Source organism: Sciurus vulgaris (assembly GCF_902686455.1).
Source record: "Sciurus vulgaris genome assembly, chromosome: 9".
Taxonomy (NCBI): domain Eukaryota; kingdom Metazoa; phylum Chordata; class Mammalia; order Rodentia; family Sciuridae; genus Sciurus; species Sciurus vulgaris.
In genome coordinates this window covers 46,647,355-46,675,073 of record NC_136469.1, presented here as the reverse complement: position 1 = coordinate 46,675,073, position 27,719 = coordinate 46,647,355, and the positions used below count along the sequence as shown (strand labels likewise).

The 27,719-nt window shown below is 37.2% G+C and overlaps 1 protein-coding gene across 31 annotated transcripts in view; it reads left to right on the top strand.

The window, feature by feature from the left end:
* Positions 1 to 27,719, top strand: part of ANK2 (ankyrin 2) — a 694,188-nt gene that overhangs the window by 648,564 nt on the left and 17,905 nt on the right. For 16 of the 31 annotated variants that reach the window (XM_079154601.1, XM_079154603.1, XM_079154605.1 and 13 more), the window contains 9 exons: positions 40 to 251; positions 553 to 757; positions 3,700 to 3,796; positions 7,244 to 7,472; positions 8,345 to 8,470; positions 11,037 to 11,159; positions 13,284 to 13,316; positions 15,601 to 15,622; positions 26,182 to 26,256. In XM_079154601.1, the coding sequence (XP_079010727.1) occupies positions 40 to 251; positions 553 to 757; positions 3,700 to 3,796; positions 7,244 to 7,472; positions 8,345 to 8,470; positions 11,037 to 11,159; positions 13,284 to 13,316; positions 15,601 to 15,622; positions 26,182 to 26,256 (1,122 nt within the window). Of the gene's footprint in view, positions 1 to 39; positions 252 to 552; positions 758 to 3,699; positions 3,797 to 7,243; positions 7,473 to 8,344; positions 8,471 to 11,036; positions 11,160 to 13,283; positions 13,317 to 15,600; positions 15,623 to 18,403; positions 24,641 to 26,181; positions 26,257 to 27,719 lie in introns of all 31 variants that reach the window. The other 15 variants (XM_079154590.1, XM_079154588.1, XM_079154614.1 and 12 more) reach the window with 1 other exon arrangement.

The following is a 27,719-nucleotide window of genomic DNA, read 5'->3' as shown; positions in this document are numbered from 1 at the left end:
AAATCCTTGCTGCATGAAGATGGGTATTTCTTGTCTCAGTGCTGGATAGCCCAGAAGACTTAGAAAAGAAGCGAATCTGCCGCATCATCACCCGCGACTTCCCACAGTACTTTGCAGTAGTGTCTCGCATCAAGCAGGACAGTAACCTGATTGGCCCAGAGGGTGGCGTGCTGAGCAGCACCGTGGTGCCCCAGGTGCAGGCTGTCTTCCCAGAGGGAGCACTAACCAAGCGGATACGTGTAGGCCTACAGGTATGCCCGTTAGGTGCCCTTGATCCTCATGTGGGTTTTATTTCTGTGATTAAAAGTGAGCATTTCAAATGGAAAGTAAAATGTTAAATTACCAAATTATTCCAGGGGGAGTAAAAGGTACCATGGGAGATCATAGGTCTCACAAATTTACAGGAGTGCTTAGTAATAATAGGATATTTGGAATTGCTATATTTAAAGTCTCACAAACTGACTTGTGAAATAAAAAGCCACGCTTTGGATATTTGACATTAAATATAATAACATATAGTTTATTTGAACATTTTTCTTTACTTCGAAAAAGGCTCAACCTATGCACAGTGAGCTGGTTAAGAAGATCCTTGGCAACAAAGCTACCTTCAGCCCTATAGTCACTTTGGAACCTAGAAGAAGAAAATTCCACAAGCCAATAACCATGACCATTCCTGTCCCCAAAGCTTCCAGTGATGTCATGCTGAATGGTTTTGGGGGAGATGCACCAACCTTAAGATTACTATGCAGCATAACAGGTGAGTCATATATGACCATTTTAGTACAGAGTTCTGAAAGAAGCAGCTTAGATAATTTTAAAAATTAAATTACGTTTATCATAAGATGCCTCCTGGGTTATAAGCATTAATTCAGGAAAAGCATTTTTAATTAATTAGGGAAGTGAATGCTGAAAAGAAATAAATTATTATTTACTAAATAAAGTCTATATGTGAGACTTATATGAATTGTCATTTCTACCATAGTAAGCCTATCTGGAAACTTTAACCCCATTTTGGCAAAAAAGAAAGCAAGGTTGAAGGAAGATCTATGACATACCTGAGTTATGCCATAAATATTTGGCAGAGTTGGGATTCAAACCCCAGCCCAAATAACCCCCCAGCTCAGGCTTCAAGTCTTCACTGAACACACCTCCTTACATCTACTGGGGTGGAAAAGAGCATCCTCAATTGTACCCCGTGGTTCAACCTGGCTATTCTGTCTAGGGTGGCTCATGTCTTTATCATTGACTTATTGAACTAGCTTTGGAGAAGTAAAGGTTTTTTTAATGATTAATTGATTTTTGGTCTTTTCAATTCATAGTTATAGTAGCTTTCAGACAATTACCAAGTTCTCCAAAGACATTCTCCCCAAACACTGGTTGTCTATTCATAATAAAACAACCACAAATAGAGGCAAAAGAGTCCACACAAATAATTTGTTTTAAGGCTATGTAATTTGATCATTTCCAAATTTATCAGTAATTACACAGTGTTGGCATTTGGTAAATATCAATATTGTCATCAGAAGGAACAATAGCCATTCATGGTTGTTTTGGTATTATTTGAATTTTTTTTCCATTTCTCCTTCATATTGACAGAAATGTTTCACCCTTATTTATTTCTCCCTATTTCTCCCTTCTTCTTCTTTTTTTAATTTCTCCCTTCTTATTGATGTGTATTCTGTACTTAGGAAGGAGACACCATCAAGATTTTCCCATAAGTTTACTAATGTGACCAAAATTTAACACTCTGTGGACTATAATGAGTGGAGGGGAAATGATCTGCTTCGCCTACCATCTTTTTTTCTAATTGCTTGTTTCTGGTTATCACTGAGCGTTTCTGAGGGTCTTTCCCATATTTTCTGTAGTGTGGGTGTATAATTAGCCCAAATGTGGTAGGTTACATGATGACATGGATGTGACATGGAAGAGACTGAGAATGTCTGCCCTAGAAAGATCACCTGAAGGTATCACATGGGCCTAGATACCATCAAACCTATTTATTCCAGTACTGTGTCTTCAGATGAACTTTTTCTAAACAATTTCTTAATTTAAAATCATTTGAAAAATTAGTAAACAAACTTATGTATTAACTTTAAAATTATGTAGGTGCTTAGATTTTTGTATTTTGCTTTATTACATAATTCTGCTGAGAATATATGTCTTAAAGGCCTAATAGAATAAATATCTGCAGTCTTTCTTTGATAAACCATTTCCTTCTTAAAAAACTTTAGAGTTAAGGTTTGTCTTCAACCCAGACATACATTCCTCCTGCAGCATTGCTCAGTAGAAATAAGATAAGTGGTCATCAGCCCTCCCGATGATCTATCTATGTGCAAAGGTTGACCTTTGCCACTCATTTATTTGTTCATTTGTCCTGCAGTAGATGTTGAGATCTTAATATTTTTCAAGAATTTCTTTTTTTTTTTCTTCTTCATAGGTTAGAGTTTTAATTTGTCCTAAAGTCACTGAAGCAAAACTCAAAAACATTCTGCTTTCCTTTATACCCCCAACGCAAACAAAACAAAAAACTATTTATAGGAAAAAAAAAAACCAGTTTTGTACATGGGATGAAACATTATAAATTCAAAACTTACAGACTAGGGTTAGCACTATCACTCATCTCTTTAAAAAGTTTATGTGAATATCCAGTCAAAACCAATAGGGTTGTGAAAATAGGAAATTTCATTTTTTTTAAAAATGGTTATACAGAATGTGAAGTTCAGGGATAATAGTTAAATATTTAGTATTTATAGACTACTAAACTTATAGAATATTAAAACAATGAACAACCTATGTATTCTCTTATTCCTGAAGCTCTTTAATTAGATCTTTCAAAATAAGCGTATAAGATCTAAAACTATCTTCAGATCCCAGCAATTATGATAAAAGCTTCAGTATGTCTTGTAGATGTTCAGAGATGGGTTTGCTGAGGGTGAGGATGAACAATGCCTACCCTACATACCCAGCGTGCTTACTCAGGCATCAGAGATCGAGTTCTGAAGGCACCGATCTAATTTTATTTAGGGTTGCACAGGACATATATAGGCACATTATCCAATCAGGTTAACATGCTTGTTAAAGTATAACAGTCAGCCTATAGGTGAACTATTCGTCGAGGGTCCAGGTAGTGTAAACAAACCAAGCATGCCTAAGCAATTCTGCCCAGCGACGGGTCTGAGACAAAGGAGTGGGGAATGGCAAGCTCCTGCACACAGCATGAGGCAAGGCAGCGCCGGGGAGCTCATGTCACAGCTTTCTGTGATGCATGACAGCACTAGGCCTCCCCTCAGCTCAAACTCAGCCTCAGCAACTGCAAAGACCTTCATTCCATGGCGAGTCTTTAACATTTTCTCAGTTTCTCTGTTCAGACTGTTTGGCTTACTTAGACCACGGTATCAGTGATTGCTGTCAGGTAAACTTGAGGAATGTTCCCTACAATGTCAGACTGAGAATGAAACACTTAATAAACAGTTATTCAAACAACCTCCCTAAAATTTAGTTTCTCGAATGGTGGTGTCTGCTGTTTGTTTTCTATGTGTCATTTTTTAGCATGTCATTTTGCCGTTTTGTTCTCAATATGTCATTTTGAGGGGTGGGTGGGATTATGTGCGTGAATACAGCCAGAACCACGGAGACTTTATTTCACAACCCAGAGTCTGGAGTTTTGCCTAACTTTATTCCACAATCATGTTATTTCAGGTGGAACCACCCCTGCGCAATGGGAAGACATTACAGGAACCACACCCCTAACATTTGTCAATGAATGTGTTTCCTTTACAACCAATGTGTCTGCCAGGTAAGCTATGCAGGCCAGAAAAGTCCACTCTATTTCCCTTCACCCTCAAATTATTCCTTTTGTTGTTGTTTTATTTGGCTTCTTAATTCTTTAACAGTCATTCTTTTGTTTGATTTTTAAATAAGGTCTACATTTTCTTTCACATTTTAGATTAGACTTAACAGTAAATGTAATAGTGACATGACAATAACAAAGTCCGAAAGTCAGATGGAAATCTAAGGAAAATAAGTGACTCTGCTAGGGCTGCATGATTGACTCTGGCTTTAGTGGCCACTGCTATTTTTCCAGCCCAAAGGTCTTAGGGATGAGACATTTCCTGTTGTCAACAGAATAGCCTAAATTACTTCTTATTTTTTTCTTTTTGGGTGCCAGGTATTGAACACAGGGACACTCAACTACGTAGCCACATCCCCAGCCCTATTTTGCATTTTTTTTAGAGACAGGGTCTCACTGAATTGCTTAGTGCCTTACTTTTGCTGAGGTTGGCTTTGAACTTGAGATCCTCCTGCCTCAGCCTCCTGAGCTGCTGGGATTACAGGTGGGCACAACCATACCTGGTCTAAATTACTTTGTCAACAAAATAACAAAAGCACAAAGCCTACCATGGTTTGCTTAAATGGCTTAGTGGTTTTAGAGTCTCTTTTACATCCTAATACATTTGCATATTACCCATTTTTGTGTTGGACATCTTTAAAAAGCTGAAGCTTTCTTTCTTTTTTCACACATTAACTCAGTTTTTAATATTAGTTCCCATTTGAATAGTCTTTGTTAAGCATCTTCACATTTCTTTAATTTGATATTTTAATAATGCTGTGACTTAAGTAGGACTAGAAGCATTATGATGTTTATTTTAGAAAAACTGAAGTTGAGAGTAGTTAAAACCTAAATTCCCATGGGGACAAGAAAAGATAAAAATGCAAGAATTGTTAAGTAACCATTCAGTCAATAGTCTTATAGTTCCTTCTCCAGTGGACCCTACTATTTAGCTTCCTGCCCGCGCTTCGGTGTGTTTTGTCAGTCTGGCATTTGTACTTGCAGATTACCAGTTCTGAAGGACAGAGACAGACCAGAGGTACTAAAAGAATTCAGAAGAGGGTGTTGCAGTAGTTAGAAAGGATTTCTTAGAGGAGGTGACCTTTGAGGTACGGGTCAGAACCTCACAGCCAGATAAAACTGGACAAGAGAATAACATGAGTAAAAATTCAAAGACAGAATGCAGAGGGTGCTAGGGGATAGAATAATGATGGATGTCATCTGTAATTCAGAAATAATGCAGAATGTGGCTAGCAGCACTCTGCATAGAAGGCTTTATAACATGAAGAAATGAAGAGTCACCACACAATTTGTACTTCTCAGTTTAAAAATAATAAAAAAGAAAGAGAAAACCCCACAGCTGTGTGAAAATGAAAACACTACAACAAAAACAAAAAACTGAAAAATGGTTGCAGAAAAAACTCTTTTGTGAGAACATGGGAGAAATAAATATATAAAATTAAACCAGTTGAAGTACCACAAAAATGACTGTTACAACTTGTACTAATAATTTAACTCCTAGATTATAAGAAACTGTAACTATAGTTAAATTAGTAGAAAGAAGAAGGTAATTTTGTGTGCCTGCCACAAGCAGGGAACTATGCTGAAATTTAAAAATATTATGCTAATTGAAAATCTATAGAGATGGGAAGTTATTTACTGGGGACTAAGTAAGGAGGAAAATGGGGAGTTATGTTTTGGACTACAGAATTTTTGTTTGGGGTGATGAACAAGTTCTGGAAATGGTTCAGCAGCAGTGCTGTCAAAGTATTTAATGCCACTGAATTAAGCATTTAAAAATTGTTGAAGTGTTAAACTTAGTTATGTGCATTTTACCACAGAGAGATTGATCAGGATATTGAAGGAGAAGCTAAGAGGAATAGGAAATCTCAGGAATATTTAAAGATTGTGGGAAATGGAGTCCAGGGAAGGAAAGTAAACATCAGAGAAAGGTTTCCAAACAAGAGAGTAGGCAATGTTCCATATACCACAGTTTCTTTATCCATTCATCAATTGAAGGGCATCTAGGTTGGTTCCACAATCTGGCTATTGTGAATTGAGCCGCTATGAACATTGATGTAGCTGTATCTCTGTAGTGTGCTGATTTTAAGTCCTTTGGGTATAGGCCGAGGAGTGGGATAGCTGGGTCAAATGGTAGGTCCATTCCAAGCTTTCTGAGGAAACTCCATACTGCTTTCTGGAATATTACTCAGCCATTAAGAATAATAAAATTATGGCATTTGCAGGCAAATGGATGAAATTGGAGAATATCATGCTAAGTGAGATAAGCCAATCTCAAAAAGCCAAAGGATAAATGATCTCGCTGATAAGTGGATGATGACACATAATGGGGTGTGGGAGGGAGGCAAGAATGGAGGAAGGAAGGACTGTATAGAGGGAAAAGAGGGTGGGAGGGGTGGAGGGAAGGGAAAAAATAACAAAATGAATCAGACAACATTACCCTATATAAATTTATGATTACACAAATGGTACGCCTTTACTAACAGAGAAACAACATGTATCCCATTTGTTTACAATAAAAAAAAAAAAAAGAGAGAGAGTAGGCAATAAACCTTTGGAAGGGTAGAAATGATACATTGAGAAAATATCCATCCTATAGCCTCTACTTTCTGCTTCAAGTTCTCTCTCTTCACCTTGTGGTAAGGGTGAAGCTCAAGGAGAGTCATAAAGGTTTAGCAACCTCACTGTACTGAGAAAAATTATATCTGAGCAAAAAACTATCAGACATCACAGATTTATAAGGGTCTAGAAATCAAAATCATGGAACCAGTAATTTATTCTATCATCTATTTGAATTCTATCCATCAATAATTAAAGGATCCAGGAGCCAAATTTTAAAGGGTTGCAGTGATCCAATTTTGGTTACTGGAGAGTTCCTTGGAAAGAATAATAAGATGAAGAAGAACAGCAAAATTTTTTTGAAAAGCTTCAGGAAATGAAATGAAGAATAGGAGGGAAAATAGAAACTCATTCAGTGAGATCCCTGTTATATCTGATGCTGGGCTCCCACCACTAGAGAATTCTGAAACACCACAGGTGTATTTCAGAGGATTGAATACACAGAATAGTTTCCAGTGAAGAAAAACACAAAAACAGTATTTAATAGTCGATCTTAGAAGTCTGGTATCACTGGCTTCCCCTTGCTCCCTCTGCCTTCCTGTCTGTCCTGCCATCTTTCCCCCATCCCTGTGTTTCTTTTACTTTCCTTTAGCTTCCTCTCATTATCTCCCTCTCTCACCTCCTTCTTCTTCTAAGAAGTATTTGATGACTACACTGATCATATTACAGGAACTGATTTTTTTTCAAGTGGTATACTTTCAATAATTGTTTTTCTTTCTTTCTTTCTTTCTTTCTTTCTTTCTTTCTTTCTTTCTTTCTTTCTTTCTTTTTTAGGTTCTGGCTGATAGATTGTCGGCAGATACAGGAATCTGTTACCTTTGCATCACAAGTGTACAGAGAAATTATCTGTGTACCTTATATGGCCAAATTTGTAGTGTTTGCCAAATCACATGACCCCATTGAAGCCAGATTGAGATGTTTCTGCATGACTGATGATAAAGTGGATAAGACCCTTGAACAACAAGAAAACTTTGCTGAGGTGGCCAGAAGCAGGGATGTGGAGGTACTGTATTAAAAATACAGATGTTATGTAGTTCTGTCATTAAATTATATTTCAAATATAGTTTAAGGATAGAGTAATTAAAAAAAAAAAACCTAGTTCATATCCTAATCAGTTTGAACATCAAGGTCTAAAATCAACCATTTTCTTGGGCTGGGGGTGTAATTCAGTAGTAGAGTACTTGCCTCGCATGCACAAGGCCCAGGTTCGATTCCCAACACCACAGATACATAAAATTAGCTCTGTTTAGCCAATTAGAACCTGTCCTATAGGGATGATCTCAGTGTATGTGAGAAGATAAAAGGGTTCCTTTGAAGATTATTTGGAGAACAACTATGAGTTATTGATAAACTCAAAATATGTGACTGTCACAATTGAGATTGTTTTAGCTTTCCTGGTTGTTCTTATTATTTTAAATAAATAAATCAAGATATGTTTTAGTAAAGAAACAGTCTGAGAAGTATTTCCTTTTGTGTAAATGTTGACATAGGGTATCAGGGCTTTTCTACATTACTTATGCTTATTTCAGAATTTTTTATCAGTTGGATTTTTGAAGTCTGATAATCTAACTCATTGTGCTGTCAAAAGTTAGCCAATTAGTATTTTAATTTGAGAATTAAATATATGTTGGTTTGTGGTATAGTGATAGAAATGAGAACATTAATACTTCCTTGCATATGAGGATTTCCATTACCAGTAAGAGGAAGAAGTTCTGTACCTTGTCACATATGAGACAAATTGTCATTTGGCAATGTAAAGATTATTATATTTTAAGAATATAAAATTCCAAGTAGTAACATCACTGCTTCTTTGTGTAAATAATAAATTATAATTGCAACTCTTTTATTCTGCTATTTTTCTCCATTTTTACCCAGGTATTAGAAGGAAAACCCATCTATGTTGATTGCTTTGGCAACCTGGTGCCATTAACCAAGAGTGGCCAACACCACATATTCAGTTTTTTTGCCTTTAAAGAAAACAGACTTCCTCTCTTTGTCAAGGTAATATATACATAGAATTTTGTAATGTATTCAAGATCAAGAAAAGATTTGACTTCCTTCATAGTGGAGACTGTTTGCTTTTTGATTATTCCCAGATATTTTTTAGTCCATGTTTGTAAAATGTTATAGTTTGTGAAAACCAAATATTTTTATTTTTGGAGTTCAAAGTCAACTTTAACTTTTAGTTATAGACCATGATTTAAGGAGGATAATAAGAACAAATAATAGCTGACTCATTAACTAGAAACATTGGCTACTCTTCAAAATTGAAGGAAAGTCTATTTAAAAAAAAAAACTATTATGACTTTTAAATATTTAGGCTTAAATTTTAAAAAAGTATGAGTGAATTTCAGAAGTGTGGAGACTCAAAAGCTTCTGACAACTTTTTGTTATAAATCTTTCAAAAGACTCAGGATCTCACTTAGGCTAATAAGAAATTATCCCAGATAGAGGTATAGACTCGATGTATTTTATATATTCATCCAACAAACATTGTAAACATTCATTGCACCATGAATTTATTGTCTATGTTTAGGAATATCAACCCAAGTGATTCCAATTCTAAAAAGGATCACAGCATATGAATGAGATTCATGAAATAAAAGGAAACTCTTCTCTGGTCTGCTTGCCAGCAATCATTTTCTTTCCTGTTTCTTACAACTTATTTCACTATTCTAGCGTTCTTAATGTTTAGTTCTCACAAGACATAGTCTAGTCTCCACCCATTTTCCCCCTAGTCCTACTTCAAGCTATGAATTCGCAAACCATTCAGCAACAATGACTCCTTTTATTAGTTTAACCCTTCATGATTTTTACATCTGCAAACCTGTTTAATAAGTTTCCCCAAGATCTCTAAAGATTATCCATTGTACTACTTTTGCTTCAATATTTTGCTTGATGAATGATAGGCTCTTACAGACTACCACATTATACAGTCCTGTTGAAGGGCAATGGACCCACTTAGTGAAGACAACTATATAATTAGGCTAATATTTGATATTGTTGATGTGCAAAAATCATTCAACAAGAAACCCAATATGAACATGAGAAGACTTTTCTCCAAAGAGGTATAAGAATGGCCAATGAGCACATGAAAAAATGCTCAACAGATTAGGGAAATGCAAATCAAAAGCACAATAAGATATCACTTTATATCCATGAAATGGCTATTATTAAAACAAATCATACCAAATAAAAAATATTGGCAAGGATATGGACCTTACACTGCTGATGGGAATGTAAAGTAATGTAGTCACTGTGTAAAATAGTATATTTTCTCAAAATATCAAGTATAGTATTAACATATGATCCAGCAGCTTAATTTTTAGGTATCCACCCAAAAGAACTAAAAGTATTAAAACACAGCAGTGTTCTTAGCAGCATTATCCAAAATAGCCAAAAAATGGAAACAACCCAAATATTCATAGGTAGATAAATAGGTAAATAGACATATACACAAGAGTATTATTTAGCCTTTTAAAATGAATGAAGTTCCAGTATATGCTACAATATAGATGACACTTGAACAAATGAAATAAATGACACAGAAGAATAAATTTTATGTAGTTCTGCTTTATGAGGTACTTAGGGTAGTCAAATTCACAAAGACAGAAAATGTAAAGGTGACTATCAGGGGCAGGGGGATGGGAGGAATGGGAAATTATCGTTTAATACAGAGTTTCAGTTTGGAAAAGTCAACAAGTTCTGACTGAAGACAGGTGGTGATGTGTGGTTATACAACAATGTGAATGTACTGCATGCCATGGAATTTGAGACCTAAAAATGGCAGAACCCTTAGTCTCATGTTATGATGTATTACCACAGTAAAAAATGAAATTCTGATTCTTAACTTTGAGAACATGCTAAGTGAAATAAAACAGATAGAAAATATTATATGACTCTACTTATAGCAAGGAACTAGACAGGCATATTCATGGAGAAAAGAAGTAGAGTTGAGTTTATCAGGGTGGAAGACTGGGAAGTGCTTGTATAAGGGGAACAGTTTCAGCTTCAGGTATAGAGAGTAGTGATGATTATACAGCTCTAGGAATGTACTTCATGCCATGAACTCATCTGCTTACAAATAGTAGAAATGGCAAATTTTATGTTATGTCTTAGCACAGCTTTTTAAAAAGCTGAATAAGTAATTGAGACCTTGTGTACAATATGGTGCTACAGTTAATGATAATCTGTTGTATTTTGAAACTTCTCAAGAGAGTTGTTAAGTGTTTTCAAAACAAGAGGGAAATTAACCATGTGAGGTGATAGGTATGTTAATTAGCTTAATTGTAATAATCATTTCACAATGTACACATACATCACATCATCACATTTGGGTACTTTAAATATATAAAATTTTTATTTGTAAAAATAAAAGTAAAGCTGAAAATAGCTAATGGTTTTTTTAAAAAAGTTATTCTAAATGATATTGGGAAGAGAGAAGGAAGACCTTTGAATTTTTACTGAGCATTAGCAAGTGAATTTTATTTTGCCTCTTTAAAGGCCCCTAATTGAAATAAATAGTACATATCAAATATAGGTGAACATAATGTCTTTCTTGTTCAAGGTACGTGATACAACTCAGGAACCTTGCGGACGACTATCATTTATGAAGGAGCCCAAATCCACAAGAGGCCTGGTGCATCAAGCTATCTGCAACTTAAACATCACGCTGCCAATTTATACAAAGGTACAGTAATGTCTGCTGCAGTGTGATTCAGGCAGAGTAGAAACTGAATTCAAATCCTTCAAGATGAACAAAAATAAAGACAGTGAATGTAAGCACATATAACAATAACTTTTGGTAACCTGTTGGATTTATGATTCCCCATTCAAGTAAAGAAAAAAGTAGTTCCACCTTATTTTGCATTACATGCACTTTAATGGAAAATTTTTATCAATATATATTGGATATGAGACAGAGAAATACAGTTTAAATTTTAAAATTTTAAACCAATTTTTTACAATAAAATGACTAGCTTTGTTTCTATGTGCTATCCTAAGATCACACTGGTGCAATTTAGCCCTATCAAAATACTGGAGTCCTTTAACTTCTGCTTATTACCAATGCACAGGTAGATAATACGTTGTTAAATTCAGAAGAACCTCATGATATTTTATCTTTTACTCAAAATAATTCTCTATTTTATAATATATCCTATTTTAAGAGTATTAAATTAATTTTTCAATTGTTTTAAAATATCAGTATAAAAATATCTCTATGCTACAAGTAGATCTGAAACATTATTGAAAAGAAAACAATGATTAACTCCTGACAAAGGCTACATATAGACATTACTCAAACTTCCCCAGTTATATAAATCCTTGAGTATTCTGGTTACATCAAAGATAACAACTAAATTAGCTAAATGCTGTAAATAACTTTTTTTTAATTTTTGTTTGTTCTTTAAAGTAAACCAATATCACTTTTGTTAATAGAAAACTCCAATGGTAAACTGTAGGTGATTGCAGCAGGTTGTCAGTGAGCGCATTACAGGTTGGGGAAGGGATGAGTGGTGGCTGCTGTAGGGATATATTTAAAATATATATTAGAGGAAAAGTAGGGATATATTTAAAATCCTAAGTCTTGACTCCATAAAACAGAATTTTCTATACTTTTTTACCCTACCATGGTTGTCAAATTGCATATTTTGCTTAATTAATTATTTTTGTAAATCGATGCCAATCACAAAGAAAAGCTAAGAGTATCATGTTTGACGTTATAAATTATTATTAAATGATTAAAAAGTAAAATAGCTGCATACTTATATGTACATGTTATTCCCAAAATTGGAATGTCACAGCTCTATTGATCCACATGGGCATTATCTAATTGTACTCCAGTGAGGCGGAATGTCCTCTTGAGATTTGTGGTACTGAATATTGGTGAGTCACTGGAAGCAGAATGACAAATAGGAACCATGAAGAAATATGTGCAAGCCACCTGAGTGATAAACAAAGATGAGTTCTATGTGGAAGCTAGGGAGGAAAAGGAAAAGAAGGCGGGGGCAGGGAGCTCATGAAAATCAAAGGGAGATTTGTGGAGGAAACATCCAGAGGGGTGGGGAGAAGTGCTGGGTAGCAACATTGGCCAAATTATATTGTTATATTGTATACATGAACACATATGTAATAACAAATCCAATCACTATGTACAACTGTAATGTACCAACAAAAATGTGGAGAGACCAAAAAAAAAGAAAGATGAACAAACATTGGTTGCAATGAGCTTTCAATAAGCTGTAAAAAAAAAAAAAAAAAAAAAAAAAAAAAAAAAAAAAAAAACATTGACTTTATTTTGCACTTTCTAAGACATATCAGACACAGTATTGCCATGATGTCAAGAACTTTTTTTATGCCAAATGTTGTACATTTAAGATCTACTTTAGAATTTAATAGCATGCTATTATAATAAAACTCCCATATATTGCCTGTGTATTGAAAATGTTTCCCCATCTGCTTGCTCATGGTTTTTAACATTTTCAGTCAATCTCTGTGTTAACTGGGATATCATCATCACTATATCTATAGACAGATGCCTTTGAACCCATTAAATGTCAATCTGAGGTTGCTGGTGACCTAGCATCTGAAATTAGTATATTTATAATTTTGGTTCTTTTGTCTCCCAGACTTGAATCAATCCTCTTTGATTTTCTGTCTGTCTTCTGTTAATTGTTAGTAAGATAAAATAAGAGTATGCTGACTCTAAGCTTGCTTGTTGATGTTTATTGACAGAGTATTTACTCTTCTCTTCTAAACACTCTACTCTTCCTTCTCTCTTTTTCCAATTTGCATGGCATGTTGGGGCGGCAAGGAGTCAGAATCAGACCAAGAGCAGGAGGAAGAGGTAATTTTATGATGGTGTCACTAATTAATGATTGTGTCATTGCTATGACCTCTAATAAGATTGAATGTGTTCTTAGAAGAGATAGACCATTGTTCTTAGAAATCAAGGGGGCAGAATTTCTCTTAACCTCTCTGAGCCTGTTTTCTCATCTTGTGACTTCAGAGGATAGTTAAGTTTCCCTATAAATTTCAGCCCTTTCTCTATGCCATAATATACATTTCTCCGAAAATTACTGAACTCAATGGTTCTCAAGATTGGTCTAAATTTGCCTGAAGGTCAAAACTCATTTTTTAACAGTATTAAAGCATCACTTGCCTTTTTTAATTCTTATATCCTCCCAGACCAGAAAGCAGTACCCAGAGACCATAAATATGTCATATCATTGTAATGGAAAGTATACTTATGTATTCTTGGGTCCCAGCATTTTCTTAGCTGTAATTTGTAATGCAGACATTTATTTATGCATATCACACATAAAGAAAACTTCTTCCAGGACCTTCAGTAATTTTTGAAGTGTAGTTGTCCTAAGATCAAAAAGTTTGAGAATGATTGAAACAGTATAGTCCATTGATCACACTATAACAATGTAATAATGGAGAACTGTGGTAACACTGCACATTTCTCATAAAGTATGATCTTTAGCAAGTGCTCCACATGTGATCTGTCTTCACTACACTGTGAAATGCATGCTGTACCACAGATGAGGAAAACAAGTCTTAAGAAGTTAACATGAATAAATAGTCATTTGATTATATCCATTTCAGTATTTAATGCAAATGTTTGTCTTGCTTATAAAGATGTAAAAATGCCCAAATATTTTAATAGAAATGAAATAAATAATTGGAAAACTCCTTATAGTTGCTTAAAAGTGGGAGTTGATAGAAATGGGGAGTTACTATTTCTAAGACAAATGTAATAATTACTAGTTACGGTTTTTTGGGTATTTTTTTGGGGGGGAACGAGTACCCAGGATTGAATCCTGAAGTGCTTTTCCACCGAGCCACACCCCTGGCCCTTATTTAACTTTTGATTTTGAGACAGGGGTCTTGCTAAGTTGCCTAGGGCCTTGCTAAGTTGCTGAGACTGGCCTCAAACTTGCAATCCTCCTGTGTCAACCTGGGATTATAGGCATGCGTCACCATGCCCAACTACATTTTTAAATATACTTGTTTCTTTTATAAATGTTATTCTAATGCTTTTGAAACAAAAATATAAAGAAAAATATAATTAATACCATGTATTCCTCAGCTTAACCTGTAAGGCCTTGGTTCAGAGGACCCCCCATTTCCTTTTTTCTGGTGTCTTGGCAGTCAAGTAGAACAGAAGAATTATAGACTCACTGTCCTGTCCGGCACAGCCGCATACACATATCAACTGATGACTGGTCTGAGGTCATTCTTTCCCTAACTGCATGTGAACTTTCATGTATTCGATTTTCTTCCTATACTTAGTGACTGTTGTTACCACTGCTGTTAAAAATGGTACCTGCAGGCCCTGCGTGGTGGCAAATGCTTGTAACCCCAGCAGCTCAAGGAGCTTGAGGCAGGAGGATCATGAGTTCAAAGCCAGCCTCAGCAAAAGTGAGGCACTAAGCAACTCAGTGAGAACCAGTCTCTAAATAAAATATAAAATAGTGCTGGGGATGTGGTTCAGTAGTCAAGTGCCCCTAAGTTCAATCCCCAGTACCAAAATAGTACCTGCACACCTTGAAAGAGCAATAAAACCATGAAACCACCTTGGCTACTATGTTCACAAAGGAATTTTGTCCATTAGATGTATGATTTTTCAACTGAGTATTTTCAGAAGTGATTCAGGACAATAGATCCAGTTCTTATTCTTTTTAGGGTTTGGAATGCTGGCTTACTATTAATGACAACCAAACTAGCTCTGTGGGACCTACCACCCTGGCATGCTGTTGGTTATTCTCTTCTTTTTTCCACTAAATTGACACAAGTTGTTTAATACTGATTCTACCCTTTGCCTAGCCTTTTTCCTAATATGTATTTCTCACATTAAACACAACCTGGGTTATATCTCCCCAAGAATAATAATTAGAAAAGGATTTTTTATCCCTAGTATCTAAAAAGAGATTTTTTTTTTTTTCAAAGTTAGGATAAGAATCACTGAGATGCTTAGGAAAAAAACTGTAGCAAGCAACTCCAACGTTTCAGCATGTGGTGTCACTCCATGTACATAATTACGAATAAGAGCTTATTATGCATATTAGGGCCTCTGAGCCAAGATGCTATTTGTAACCATTCCATTTATGTATGTTTTCTTTCAGATCGATATGACATCCGAAAAAAGTAAGATTTTAAATAAAATTGAGTTTGTTTGAAAGCTGGCTACTATAAAAAGAAGCATGAGTTAAAATGGAAGCTAGTTGCTATTACTAACCACTGTAATAATTATATTTGATATTATTAATCATTAAAATATATCTATAAAAGCAGCTTGGCCAGTTAAATTACAAATATACCTAATTTATGAGCTAATTAGCAGTAAAATGCAATGATTATTCATCTAAGCATTCACTTTCTTTTGACATCCCTGTTAACCCTGGTATGCTGTTATGCTTGTTTAGAATGCCACCCGACGTTTTGTTCATTTGTTAGCATAACAATGTCATCTCATTATTTTTTAAGCATTGATATGACAGTATCACTTTTTATATAAAGCATCAGGGACTTCTATATAGAGAGAGGGGTTTTTGTTTTTGCTTTGTTTTGTTTTTTCTTTTGTTTTGTTTGCTTTGTAGGATACACCTGCAAAAGTGATACTGTCTTAACAGTTTTGAGCTGAAGCTAACTCCACTCACCCCATCCCTCCCTTGACCCCTTACTGTGGTGAAGTATAACTAACATCCTCGGGCCAGAGATCTAACTGACTGACTTTTGCGAAAACTTTCGGAAAAAAGAAAAATTAGAAAGCAACTCGTAGTCAAGAATGGAACAATTCAATCTCCTGATGAAATGATTAATCACAATGATGGGTTATTATAGGGCTAATTTTAAATAAGGATGCAAAGTCCCAAACCTGATCTAGAACAGTTAGAACTGATTTTTACAGACCTTAAAAGAGTTATCTTTGAATTTATTTCAGGTTTGTAATATTCAATAGCATTTTAATTTGTTGGCCTACTTCCAGTGACACTCTAGCTTCTAGTGTGGAAACTCAAGCTGAATTTTACTGGTTTCTTCCTTTTTTGCCTCAAATCCTTTTTAAAAAGATACTAATTTTTAGATTACTGATTTTAAAATTTATTTTGAGTTACTTTATTTTGGATGATAGTCCCAAAAGGAGAAAACTCAGAGCTATATTCAGCATGGCCATTTGCTCCTATATAATGGTCCAGGGACTTTTTTTTTTAAACTGCAAGCACAAGATAATATACTACTAAATTCTTGGATGGCTTTAAGTGAAGCTTGCTCTCATGTTAAATCATTATTCACAACTAGAATATTTGAGCTTCTGGATGTGGTTTACATAACTTAACGACTGTATTGATAGAAATTATCCTGATATATTTTACATATACATATTCACATTCCATATCTCAACAAATAGAAATTGCTCCAAGAGAAGGCACTTTTGTTTAAATGACATATTATTGTTGGCTTCATTGATTCCTTTTTTATAAAAAAAAAGTTAATTTTATTTTTTCTCTCTTCTTTGGAACTATTGTGTTTATTTAAGTGACCCTATTCTTTGTTCCTGTGTACATGCTAGTAGGAATTAAAATTTTATCTATCTGGCTCAGTTGTTGAAAAAGAAGAAAAAAAAAATGTAACCTTGCTGTTAGAATGCCATGGGTTTTCCTGAGTGACTCCTAGATATTGTGAATGTTTTACACATCTCAGATATAGATTCAAGGTTCAGTTTTGTTTTAGTTTAAAGACAACCATTAAATAGTCTTCATGTAGGTTCAAAATAATCTTCAAAGAAGAACTCTGTTGAAGGGACACTTTCCTAGGGTCTTTTCAGGAGAAAGTCCTAGACGTTTGACGAGTCTTCCTCCTCACCTTTAATGGTGGTGGACCACTACAACCTGTGCTTGTACAAATGTACTCCGTTTAGCATCTTTTGTACCACTTGTAGGGAAACCGATATCCTTCACCACAGTAACGTTTTACATATTTGTTCTAATTCCTCACCATCTTCCTGCCTGTGCTTTCCCGCAAGGCCGCCTCTCCCAGCAGTTTTACTCCACCTTTGCTTTGCATGGAAATAACTTGGCTTACATAAACTGTGCGTGTGTCCCGTGTGACTGTCTCTGATTTGGGTTGCCATGCATCACATTTTAACTCTGGACTCACATATATGTTTAATCACACATTTTTTTTTTTTCCTGTTGTTTTTCTTTCCTTTATTTCCCTCCTTGGTCTGTCAGTTATGTGTCTAAACAAGGAGGTTGCTCCAAGGAAAGGACCATGCCTCTTAGCACAAGACTGTTTGTTTCATTGTTAGGTGTGAATTTCCTTTAGATGAAATGCCAGTTTGAAGCTAATTCAGATATGTTTTCTATCATCATTGTATATTGGCAGAACTAAACATGCTGAATTCCAGAGTTACATGATTAAAAAATTTATGTACACCATTGGACGTTATTCTGAGTTTGCTACCATTGGCATTCGCCTAGAGGAAATCAACTTTCTGCAATTTCTAATGCTTTTTTTCTTATTTTTTCCACGTTTTTTTTTTCTTTTTTTCCAACATTCATCTGTAACATCTGAACAATCTTGAGATACCTCTGTGTAATTTCACTGCGTTCTTTATTTGTTTTGATTTGTGATGGTTTTTTGTGTGTGTCTTGGTTATTTGTGATAGCTTTGTTGTATGTGTGGATGTGCTACAAGTGAGAAAATTAAGCAAGTTATTTCCTGCTCATTTTTCCTTTTCAGTTTTTTTCCGTTAGCCTTGCTTTGCTCTTGTACCTTGAGACCTTGTGGATCCACCATCCCCAGCCCATTCTGTTGCCCCTCCCACCACGGCAGAAAAAGACGCTGTGTCGTTTCAGTCCTGATTACATTTGCCAATATCTTTTTTGATTTCCACTTTACTTTCAATGTTTTTCATTCACATCAAAGATGATGAGACAGAATCTACAGAAACATCTGTCCTGAAAAGTCACCTGGTTAATGAAGTTCCTGTCCTAGCCAGTCCGGACTTGCTCTCTGAAGTTTCTGAGATGAAACAAGATCTGATCAAAATGACCGCCATCTTGACCACAGATGTGTCTGATAAGGCAGGTTCTATTAAAGTGAAGGAGCTGGTGAAGGCTGCGGAGGAAGAGCCAGGAGAACCTTTTGAAATTGTTGAAAGAGTTAAAGAGGACTTAGAGAAAGTGAATGAAATCCTGAGAAGTGGAACCTGCGTGAGAGATGAAGGCAGTGTGCACAGCGCTCAGTCTGAGAAAGAACTAGTGGAGGAAGGATGGGTTATTGTCAGTGATGAGGAAATAGAAGAGGCCAAACGAAAAGCACCTTTAGAAATTACTGACTATCCATGTGTAGAAGTTAGAATAGATAAAGAAACTAAAGCCAAAGTAGAGAAAGATGCCACTGGGCTAGTGAACTACCTTATTGAGGACCTGAATTCATATGTGTCTCCTCATGGAGAGAAACCACAGACAGGTCAAGATGTGGCCAGGGAGACAAGTGAGGCTCCATCTGTTGGCAAAAGCTCTGAAAAAGATGGAAAGGTGGTACCCCCAGATGAGAAACAGGGCATGCAGAAACAGCACAAACCAACTCTGGGAATTAAGAAGCCTGTGAGAAGGAAATTAAAAGAAAAGCAGAAACAGAAAGAGGAAAGTGTACATGTGAATGAAGAAAAATCAGAAATTAAAAAATGTAGTTCGGAAGAGTCAGTAGATGAAGACCCAGGTCTGGCCCCAGAATCTCTTCCCACTGTGAAGGCCACCTCTCCTCTGATAGAAGAAACTCCCATTGGTTCCATCAAGGATAAAGTAAAGGCCCTTCAGAAACGAGTGGAAGATGAACAGAAAGGTCGAAGCAAGTTGCCTATCAGAGTCAAAGGCAAAGAGGATGTGCCAAAAAAGACCACTCACAGGACGCATCCAGCGGCATCACCTTCTCTGAAGTCAGAGAGGCATGCCCCATCTTCACCCTCCCCTAGAACAGAGAGGCACTCTCCCTTGTCCTCCTCTTCGAAAAACGAAAGGCACACTCCAGTGTCGTCATCCAGCAAAACCGAGAAACACTCACCTGTGTCACCCTCAGCAAAAACTGAAAGACATTCACCTGTGTTCTCATCAGGTAAACCCGAGAAACACTCGCCTGTATCACCCTCGACAAAAGCTGAAAGACACTCACCTGTGTCATCCACAAAGACAGAAAGACACCCACCTGTTTCTCCTTCCACCAAAACAGATAAACGTCCACCTGTATCACCTTCTGGGCGAACAGAGAAACATCCTCCAGTGTCACCTGGGAGAACGGAAAAACGCTTACCTGTGTCACCCTCTGGAAGAACAGAAAAGCACCCACCTGTGTCAACCACTGGGAAAACAGAGAAGCATCTGCCTGTGTCACCTTCTGGGAAAACAGAGAAGCAGCCACCTGTTTCTCCCACCTCAAAAACAGAAAGAATTGAGGAAACAATGTCTGTTCGGGAGTTGATGAAAGCTTTCCAGTCAGGTCAGGACCCATCTAAACATAAAACTGGACTCTTTGAGCATAAATCAGCAAAACAGAAACAATCCCAAGAAAAAGGTAAAGTTCGAGTAGAAAAAGAAAAGGGGCAGACAGCAACCCAGAAAGAAATACAGAGAACAGAGAGTCAGACAATCAAACGAGGTCAGAGATTCCTGGTAACAGGAACTTCCGAATCCAAAAGAGGGGTTCGTGCTTCCTCCATAGGATTTAAGAGGGAGGATGCCGTTGGAGAAAAGGAGAAAACTCCCAGTCCCAAAACACCTGAACCTGTTCAGTCAGCCCCTGAAGGAGAAAGCCATAGAGATAGTGAAGTTCCTAAAGAAAAAATGGCAGATGAGCAGGGAGATTTGGACCTCCAGATCAGCCCAGACAGGAAAACCTCCACTGACTTTTCTGATGTCATTAAGCAAGAGTTAGAAGACAATGACAAATATCAGCAATTTCGGCTGAGTGAAGAGACTGAAAAGGTGCAGCTTCACTTAGACCAAGTCCTCACTAGCCCTTTTAATACAACATTTCCAATAGATTACATGAAAGATGAATTCCTTCCAGCTCTGTCTTTGCAGAGTGGTGCTTTGGATGCCAGTTCTGAAAGCCTAAAGCATGAAGGGATAGCAGGCTCTCCGTGTGGCAGCCTGATGGAGGGGACCCCTCAGATTAGTTCAGAAGAGAGCTATAAGCATGAGGGCCTAGCAGAGACCCCTGAGACCAGCCCAGAGAGCCTTTCTTTCTCACCAAAGAAAAGTGAGGCACAAATTGGGGAAACAAAGGAATCCAACAAGTTAGACACACCCCCAGAAACACATTCAGGAAAAGAACATCACACAACCAAAGACATAACTGATGGTTCTGAAGAACAAGGTGCTGTAGTCACTGAGGACTCAGAGCCCTCTCCTGAGTGCTTGCAGAAGATGACCACCCAAGACCCTTCCAAAGACATATGCCTCAAACAAGAAGGTGATTGTCCTGGCAGCTCTAATGATTTAGCAAAAGAAACACCCAAGACATTGACTGAAGGAGCATCCTGTGATGAAAGTCAGCTTACACTTGATAGTTCAGCTCACAAGACACAAACTGATTGTGAGACTCAGGAATCTACAATCACCTCAGATGAGACAAAGTCCTCACCTTTGACTGATGCATCTGTAAAGACAGACACAGGAATTGCATCAAAGCCCCAGGGAGGCGTTAGAAGTCCCCAAGGATTAGAACTTGCCCTCCCTAGCCGTGATAGTGAAGTCCTCAGTCCAATGGCTGATGAATCATTAGCAGTAAGCCACAAAGACTCTCTGGAAGCCAGCCCTGTTCTGGAAGATAACTCCTCACACAAGACTCCTGATTCTCTGGAGCCAAGTCCTCTGAAAGAATCCCCCTGTCGGGATTCTCTTGAAAGCAGCCCTGTTGAACCAAAGATGAAGGCAGGAATTCTTCCAAGTCACTTTCCTCTTCCTTCAGCTGTTGCCAAAACAGAACTCATTACAGAAGTGGCCTCCATGAGGTCCCGGCTGCTCCGAGACCCTGACGGCAGTGCTGAAGATGACAGTCTTGAGCAGACATCACTCATGGAAAGCTCAGGGAAGAGCCCTCTTTCTCCTGACACCCCCAGCTCTGAAGAAGTTAGCTATGAAGTCACACCCAAAACTACAGATACAAGCATACCAAAACCAGCTGTGATTCATGAATGTGCAGAGGAGGATGACTCAGAAAATGGGGAGAAAAAGAGGTTCACACCTGAAGAGGAAATGTTCAAAATGGTAACCAAAATTAAAATGTTCGATGAACTTGAACAAGAAGCAAAGCAGAAAAGGGACTACAAAAAAGAACCCAAGCAAGAAGAATCTTCCTCATCCTCTGACCCAGATGCAGACTGTTCAGCAGATGTGGATGAACCAAAACAGATGGAGAACATGGCAGGTGAAAGTGATGTCCCTGTGTTGGTGACTTCAGAGAGCAGAAAGGCTTCTTCCTCTTCAGAAAGTGAACCTGAATTGACACAACTGAAGAAAGGTGCTGACTCTGGCCTTTTACCAGAACCAGTTATTCGTGTGCAGCCGCCTTCCCCACTCCCATCCAGCATAGACTCCAATTCCAGTCCAGAAGAGGTACAGTTCCAGCCTATAGTTTCTAAACAATATACTTTCAAGATGAATGAAGATACTCAGGAAGAGCCAGGTAACTCAGAAGAAGAAAAAGATTGTGAATCCCATTTAGCAGAAGACAGTCACACTATTTCTACTGATGGTGCAGATAGGGCTTATGATGATCTAAGCAGAGACACTGATCAACCAAAAGTCTGTGATGGCCATGGGTGTAAGCCTGTGAGTCCTAGCTCCTCAACTGTCCCCATCTCTTCAGGTCTCCAGAGTTCTGGTGATGATGTTGATGAGCAGTTAGTCATCCATAAGGAATCATTAGCTCCCCAAGACACTCATGAAAATGACATAGGAGAAGAGCTTGATGTTCCTGGAGTAGAATCTCCACAGGTAGAATGCCCCAGTGAAAACTCTTCTTTGTCCTCTGTGCCTCATTGTCCAGTATCCGAAGGAAAGGAATTAGATGATAACATATCCCCCACATCCTCCACAACAAAAGTGGAGGTCACAAAAGCTGCTGAAACATTAGAGAATAAACCAAAGGACTGTTCCACTCAAGATTCATCTATTACCACTCAAACTGATGGGTTTTCCATGGACATTCCAGTGTCTGACCTAGCTGAGACTGGTGAAATCTATGATCCACATGTCATAAGCCCTTATGAAAATGTTCCTACCCAATCTTTTTTCTCTAGTGAAGAAAGCAAAACCCAAACAGATGCAAGTCACACCTCAAGTTATCACTCTTCTGAAGTATATTCTGTTACTACATCCTCTGTTGAAGATGTACTAGTAACTAGCTCCTCAAGTACAACTGTTTCAAGCAAAGAATCTGATTTTGAGGGACAGAACTTAGAAATAGTATCTAGAGAAGAAAGTACCTTGTGGGAAATGCAATCAGATAGAGCCTCATCTTCAGAGCCTGGTGTACCAAGTACACCACCAGTCATCAGTGAGCAAATAAGCAAAGTCATCATCACAAAAACTGATGTGGATTCTGACTCCTGGAGTGAAATTCGTGAAGATGATGAAGCCTTTGAAGCTCGAGTGAAAGAGGAAGAACAGAAGATATTTGGCTTGATGGTAGACAGACAATCTCAGGGTACTACCCCTGATACCACTCCTGCTAGGACCCCAACCGAAGAGGGAACCCCAACAAGTGAGCAAAATCCATTTCTTTTTCAGGAAGGAAAACTGTTTGAGATGACTCGAAGTGGTGCCATTGATATGACCAAAAGGTCCTATGCAGATGAAAGTTTTCACTTTTTCCAAATTGGACAAGAATCCAGAGACGAGACTCTTCCTGAAGACATTAAAGAAGGGGTCATTGGAGCTGAGCCCCAACAGCTGGAGTCAACAACTGAGTCACTAGCACCTTCCGAATCAAAAGAAACGTTGGATGATGAAGGAGAATTAGTTCCAGATGACTTGAGTGAGGAAGTAGAGGAAATACCTGCTTCAGATGCTCACTTTAACTCCCAAATGGGAATTTCAGTTGGCACTGAAACATCCACAAAAGAGGCCATCGCTGCAGAGGCTGAGGACCTCCCCACCATGCTAGCGGGCGATACACCTTCTCTGTCCGATGTGAAGCAGGTACCTTGTTCTGACTCCCCAGAACCAGTTGTACAAGTTCAGTTAGATTTTTCCACTGTCACCAGGTCTGTATATTTAGATAGGGATGAGGATTCTCCCGATTCTTCCCCAGAGGAACAGAAATCAGTGATTGAAATCCCAACTGCACCCATGGAGAATGTGCCTTCTACTGAAAGCAAATCCAAAATTCCTGTAAGGACTATTCCCACTTCAACCCCAGTACCTCCATCTGCAGAGGATGAGAGTACATTTTCTGAAGACGTTCTATCTAGCCTGGATGAGGAAAGTAAGGAAGGTGAAGCAAAACCAAAGTCCAAAATCCCCATCAAAGCACCCATCCAAAGAGTCGAGCAGCCGCTCTCACACCTAGACCCATCTCTCCAGCAGACAGTTGCTCCTCAGGGACAGGACATAACAGGCAGAGCACCAGAAAGTAGAAGCAAATCCGAATCTGATGTTAGTCCTGTGGACTCAGTGACCAAATGCCCAGTGAAGGCCAGAAGTGACACTGAGTCAGAAACAGAGAGCAGAGAGGGGACAGAGGAGCTTGAGTTAGACTCAGAAGAAGGGGCCACAAGACCAAAGATATTTGCATCCCGATTGCCAGTTAAGAGCAGAAGTACCACATCTTCCTGCAGGGGGGGTATGAGCCCCACAAAAGAAAGTAAGGAGCATTTCTTTGACCTTTACAGAAACTCCATAGAATTCTTTGAGGAGATTAGCGATGAGGCTTCCAAATTAGTGGATAGACTTACACAGTCAGAAAGGGAGCAGGAATTAGTTTCAGATGATGAAAGTAGTAGTGCCCTGGAAGTTTCAGTTATTGAGAATCTGCCACCTGTTGAGACCGAGCACTCAGTTCCTGAGGACATCTTTGACACAAGGCCCATTTGGGATGAGTCCATTGAGACTCTGATTGAACGCATCCCTGATGAAAATGGCCATGACCATGCTGAAGGTATTTGCCAGCCACTGGGATTCCCTGTGCTACGCATGTCATAAATTTGATAGTTTTTAAAATTTTTTTTTGTACCTTTGTTTTATTTGGTGATTTGTGTCTCATTTTCTTTAAGCTTTCTGTAGTGGTTAATGTGTTTGTGTAAGCCCTTTGTGTTTTGTGCTTTCTCTGTATACTCTTGTCTATGAAAACAATCTCAAGATTGAGTAATGAGAATGCTTATGGAAAACATAAACATAACTAGCCAATGGTGAACTTGCCTTTCTTTATTTGCTGCACGTAAGGCCATGCAAGCTTTGAGTTTTGTTGTTCTGAAGTTCCAAGCTTAGCCTCAAATTAAGCACTTTTGCTATTGCACATATGGATTTTTGTTTCATGATAGGAGGACTCACGACTTTTTTTTTCTTCGAACACTTTGAAATAATTTATACTTACAATTTTATAACGGTTAGGAAGCCATTTACTCAAGATGATCTCACATATCCTGAAATTCCAATTGTTGTGGATCTGTTTTGAATTCAGGAAGGTTGGATTTCAGATACATTGGTAAACACTATAAGCAAACAAATATAAGGTAAAAATATGCTTTTCATTTATGTGGTAGATGAATGGAGAATGTACTCAGAAAAGACGCAGCAAACAACAAAAACTCAAACTTTGCACGATTTAAGTTGACTGCAAGGGAATGATGGCTCTTTGAATTGTTAAAAAGGAAACCACAGAGGACTTTGAGAAGTAACCTCTGGTCTTCCAATATCTCTACAATGAAGACTGTTGTTCTTAAATTTGGGTTATACAAAATTTCATGGTACCATGGTCTAAATGCTGCCCATCAACACATGAAAGTTAAAAATGAATGGGAAAATATAGTTCTTGATATTAAGTAAGATATGAGCTTCCTTGGTAGCAAGAAGGCAGAAATTTTGCTCCAAAGACACATATGCATACCAGTATAATAAACACTAACAAATGCATTTGCTTTTCTTCTCTCTTCTTCCAAGGTCATAGGGACCAAAGTAAATGTTGTTTCTGGCTACACTGGATAAATCAGGATGGTCTGAGCAAGCCACGACCAAGATCTCTTATGAATTTCTGATGTGATTTCTTTCAGACAAGTGGTTTACACCTCCATAGACAATAATGAGTGGTTCTAACCAATTATTCTACTTCTGCATCCCATATATGAGTATTCTGGTGTTTCTTGAGCAAGAGGAGTATCTTCTGGTGGGCAGTATTCATTCAAATAATTTAAAAAGAAATTCCTAAAGTGACTAGAAATCGGCAATTTGTATAATTTTGTCCAATAACTCGTCTTGATTAAAGAGATATGGAAGCAGATGGTTTTCATAAATCATATTAGATTTATTCCCCACTTCATCCCAGAAATCACACAAACACAACTTAATATGATCTAAATTGTAGTAGACAATATATGCTATTAAATATTTGGACAAGTAACTTCCTTTCTTTGGATGATCAGTTTTGTGGTTCCTCCTCTGTCATAGACAATCTTTGGCCATTCTGTTTTTGACCTTCTGTAGATCCACAGGATGAGCAGGAACGGATCGAGGAGAGGCTGGCTTACATTGCTGATCACCTTGGTTTCAGCTGGACAGGTAAAAGGAGTGTGACCCATTTTTCTGCGGAAATCCTGCTTAGTTTACATGATACAGATGCAACAACCAAGTATCATTAAAATGAGAATGGTCTTTTCTTAAGGAAGACTACATGAAATTGTGAAAATAATAATAAACTGTGAATTAGAAAATCCAGCTTCTGTATTAGCAAGGCAGGCTTTTCATCATCTCTGAAATTTAGAATGACTTTAGATTTGAAGATTTTGAGAATAAACTAAACTTCACCACTCCCCTTTGGCAGCTGTAGATAGCTAAACTGGGGGAGATTATTGCACTACAAATGGTTGTTTGGTATGATTTTCATAAAATTTAAATTGAGATTTAACTATGGCTTCTTCTTTTAGATATTTGTATCAGGCATCTTCAGAGTAAAAGCACTAAAATTTGGTTTGGGTGAATGTTGCAACATATATGAAGGAGATGCTTTAATAACTTTTTGAAAAATGGAAGTGTTCAAATATAGAAATCATATGTTAAATAATTTATTAAGGGAGAGTAAATTATAAAATCAGTGTGGTTTATTTACAGATCATGATTTATAGATTTTAAAATGATATGCTTTCATCTACTTGTGACTTACTACATATAAGCAAGATTATATAAACTGTTCCTTATTTCCTTCCTTCCTTCCTTCCTTCCTTCCTTCCTTCCTTCCTTCCTTCCTTCCTTCCTTCCTTCCTTCCTTCCTTCCTTCCTTCCAAGTCTGGTTTGATTTCTTTTAATGTCACTTGTGACTACTTCATTGAAGCAAACAGTATAAAGTTAATATTCTTTCAATTTCTTAAACATTTGCTAATGAATAGGACTCCATTTTACTCATAAAGATAATTGATAATTTAAAATAAATAACTGGAAGTGGGAAATAGCATTGCCTCATTTTTAACAATTTTAAAGTAACTTTAAATACTGATTAGCCTTATTTAATTGGAAAATTTAGAGGAAGGTATATTATCAAAATGTCCCTGGTTGATTTATCAGATAGGTAACATTCAGAATTATTTGTTGTTTAAATAAATATGCATATATTTGGTGAAAATTCAAGCCTTTATATCATCATACAGAAAGATATAAAGTGAAAAGTAAATATGTCTCTCACACTGGCCCCATGCCTCAACAGTAACTGTTAATATTTTCTCATGTTTTCAGAAAAAAATATATAATGCCCATATATGTGCCTACCATTTAGAAGTAGACAAAATTTTGTAAATTTTGCTTACTAATATTCCTTATAAAATTTCCAGAACACATATACACACTGTTGCATTTTTAAAACAGTTTTCTAATTCTACTATAGTTTTATCAATGGTCTTTGTCCATGGAATTTAGGTTGTTTCCTGTTATTGGAATAAATATCCTTGTGCATTAGTATATTTTTGTGAGAATGGTTGTAGGGTATGTCTTAGAGGTAGAATTGCTGGGTCACAGATACTTTTTATTTTAAA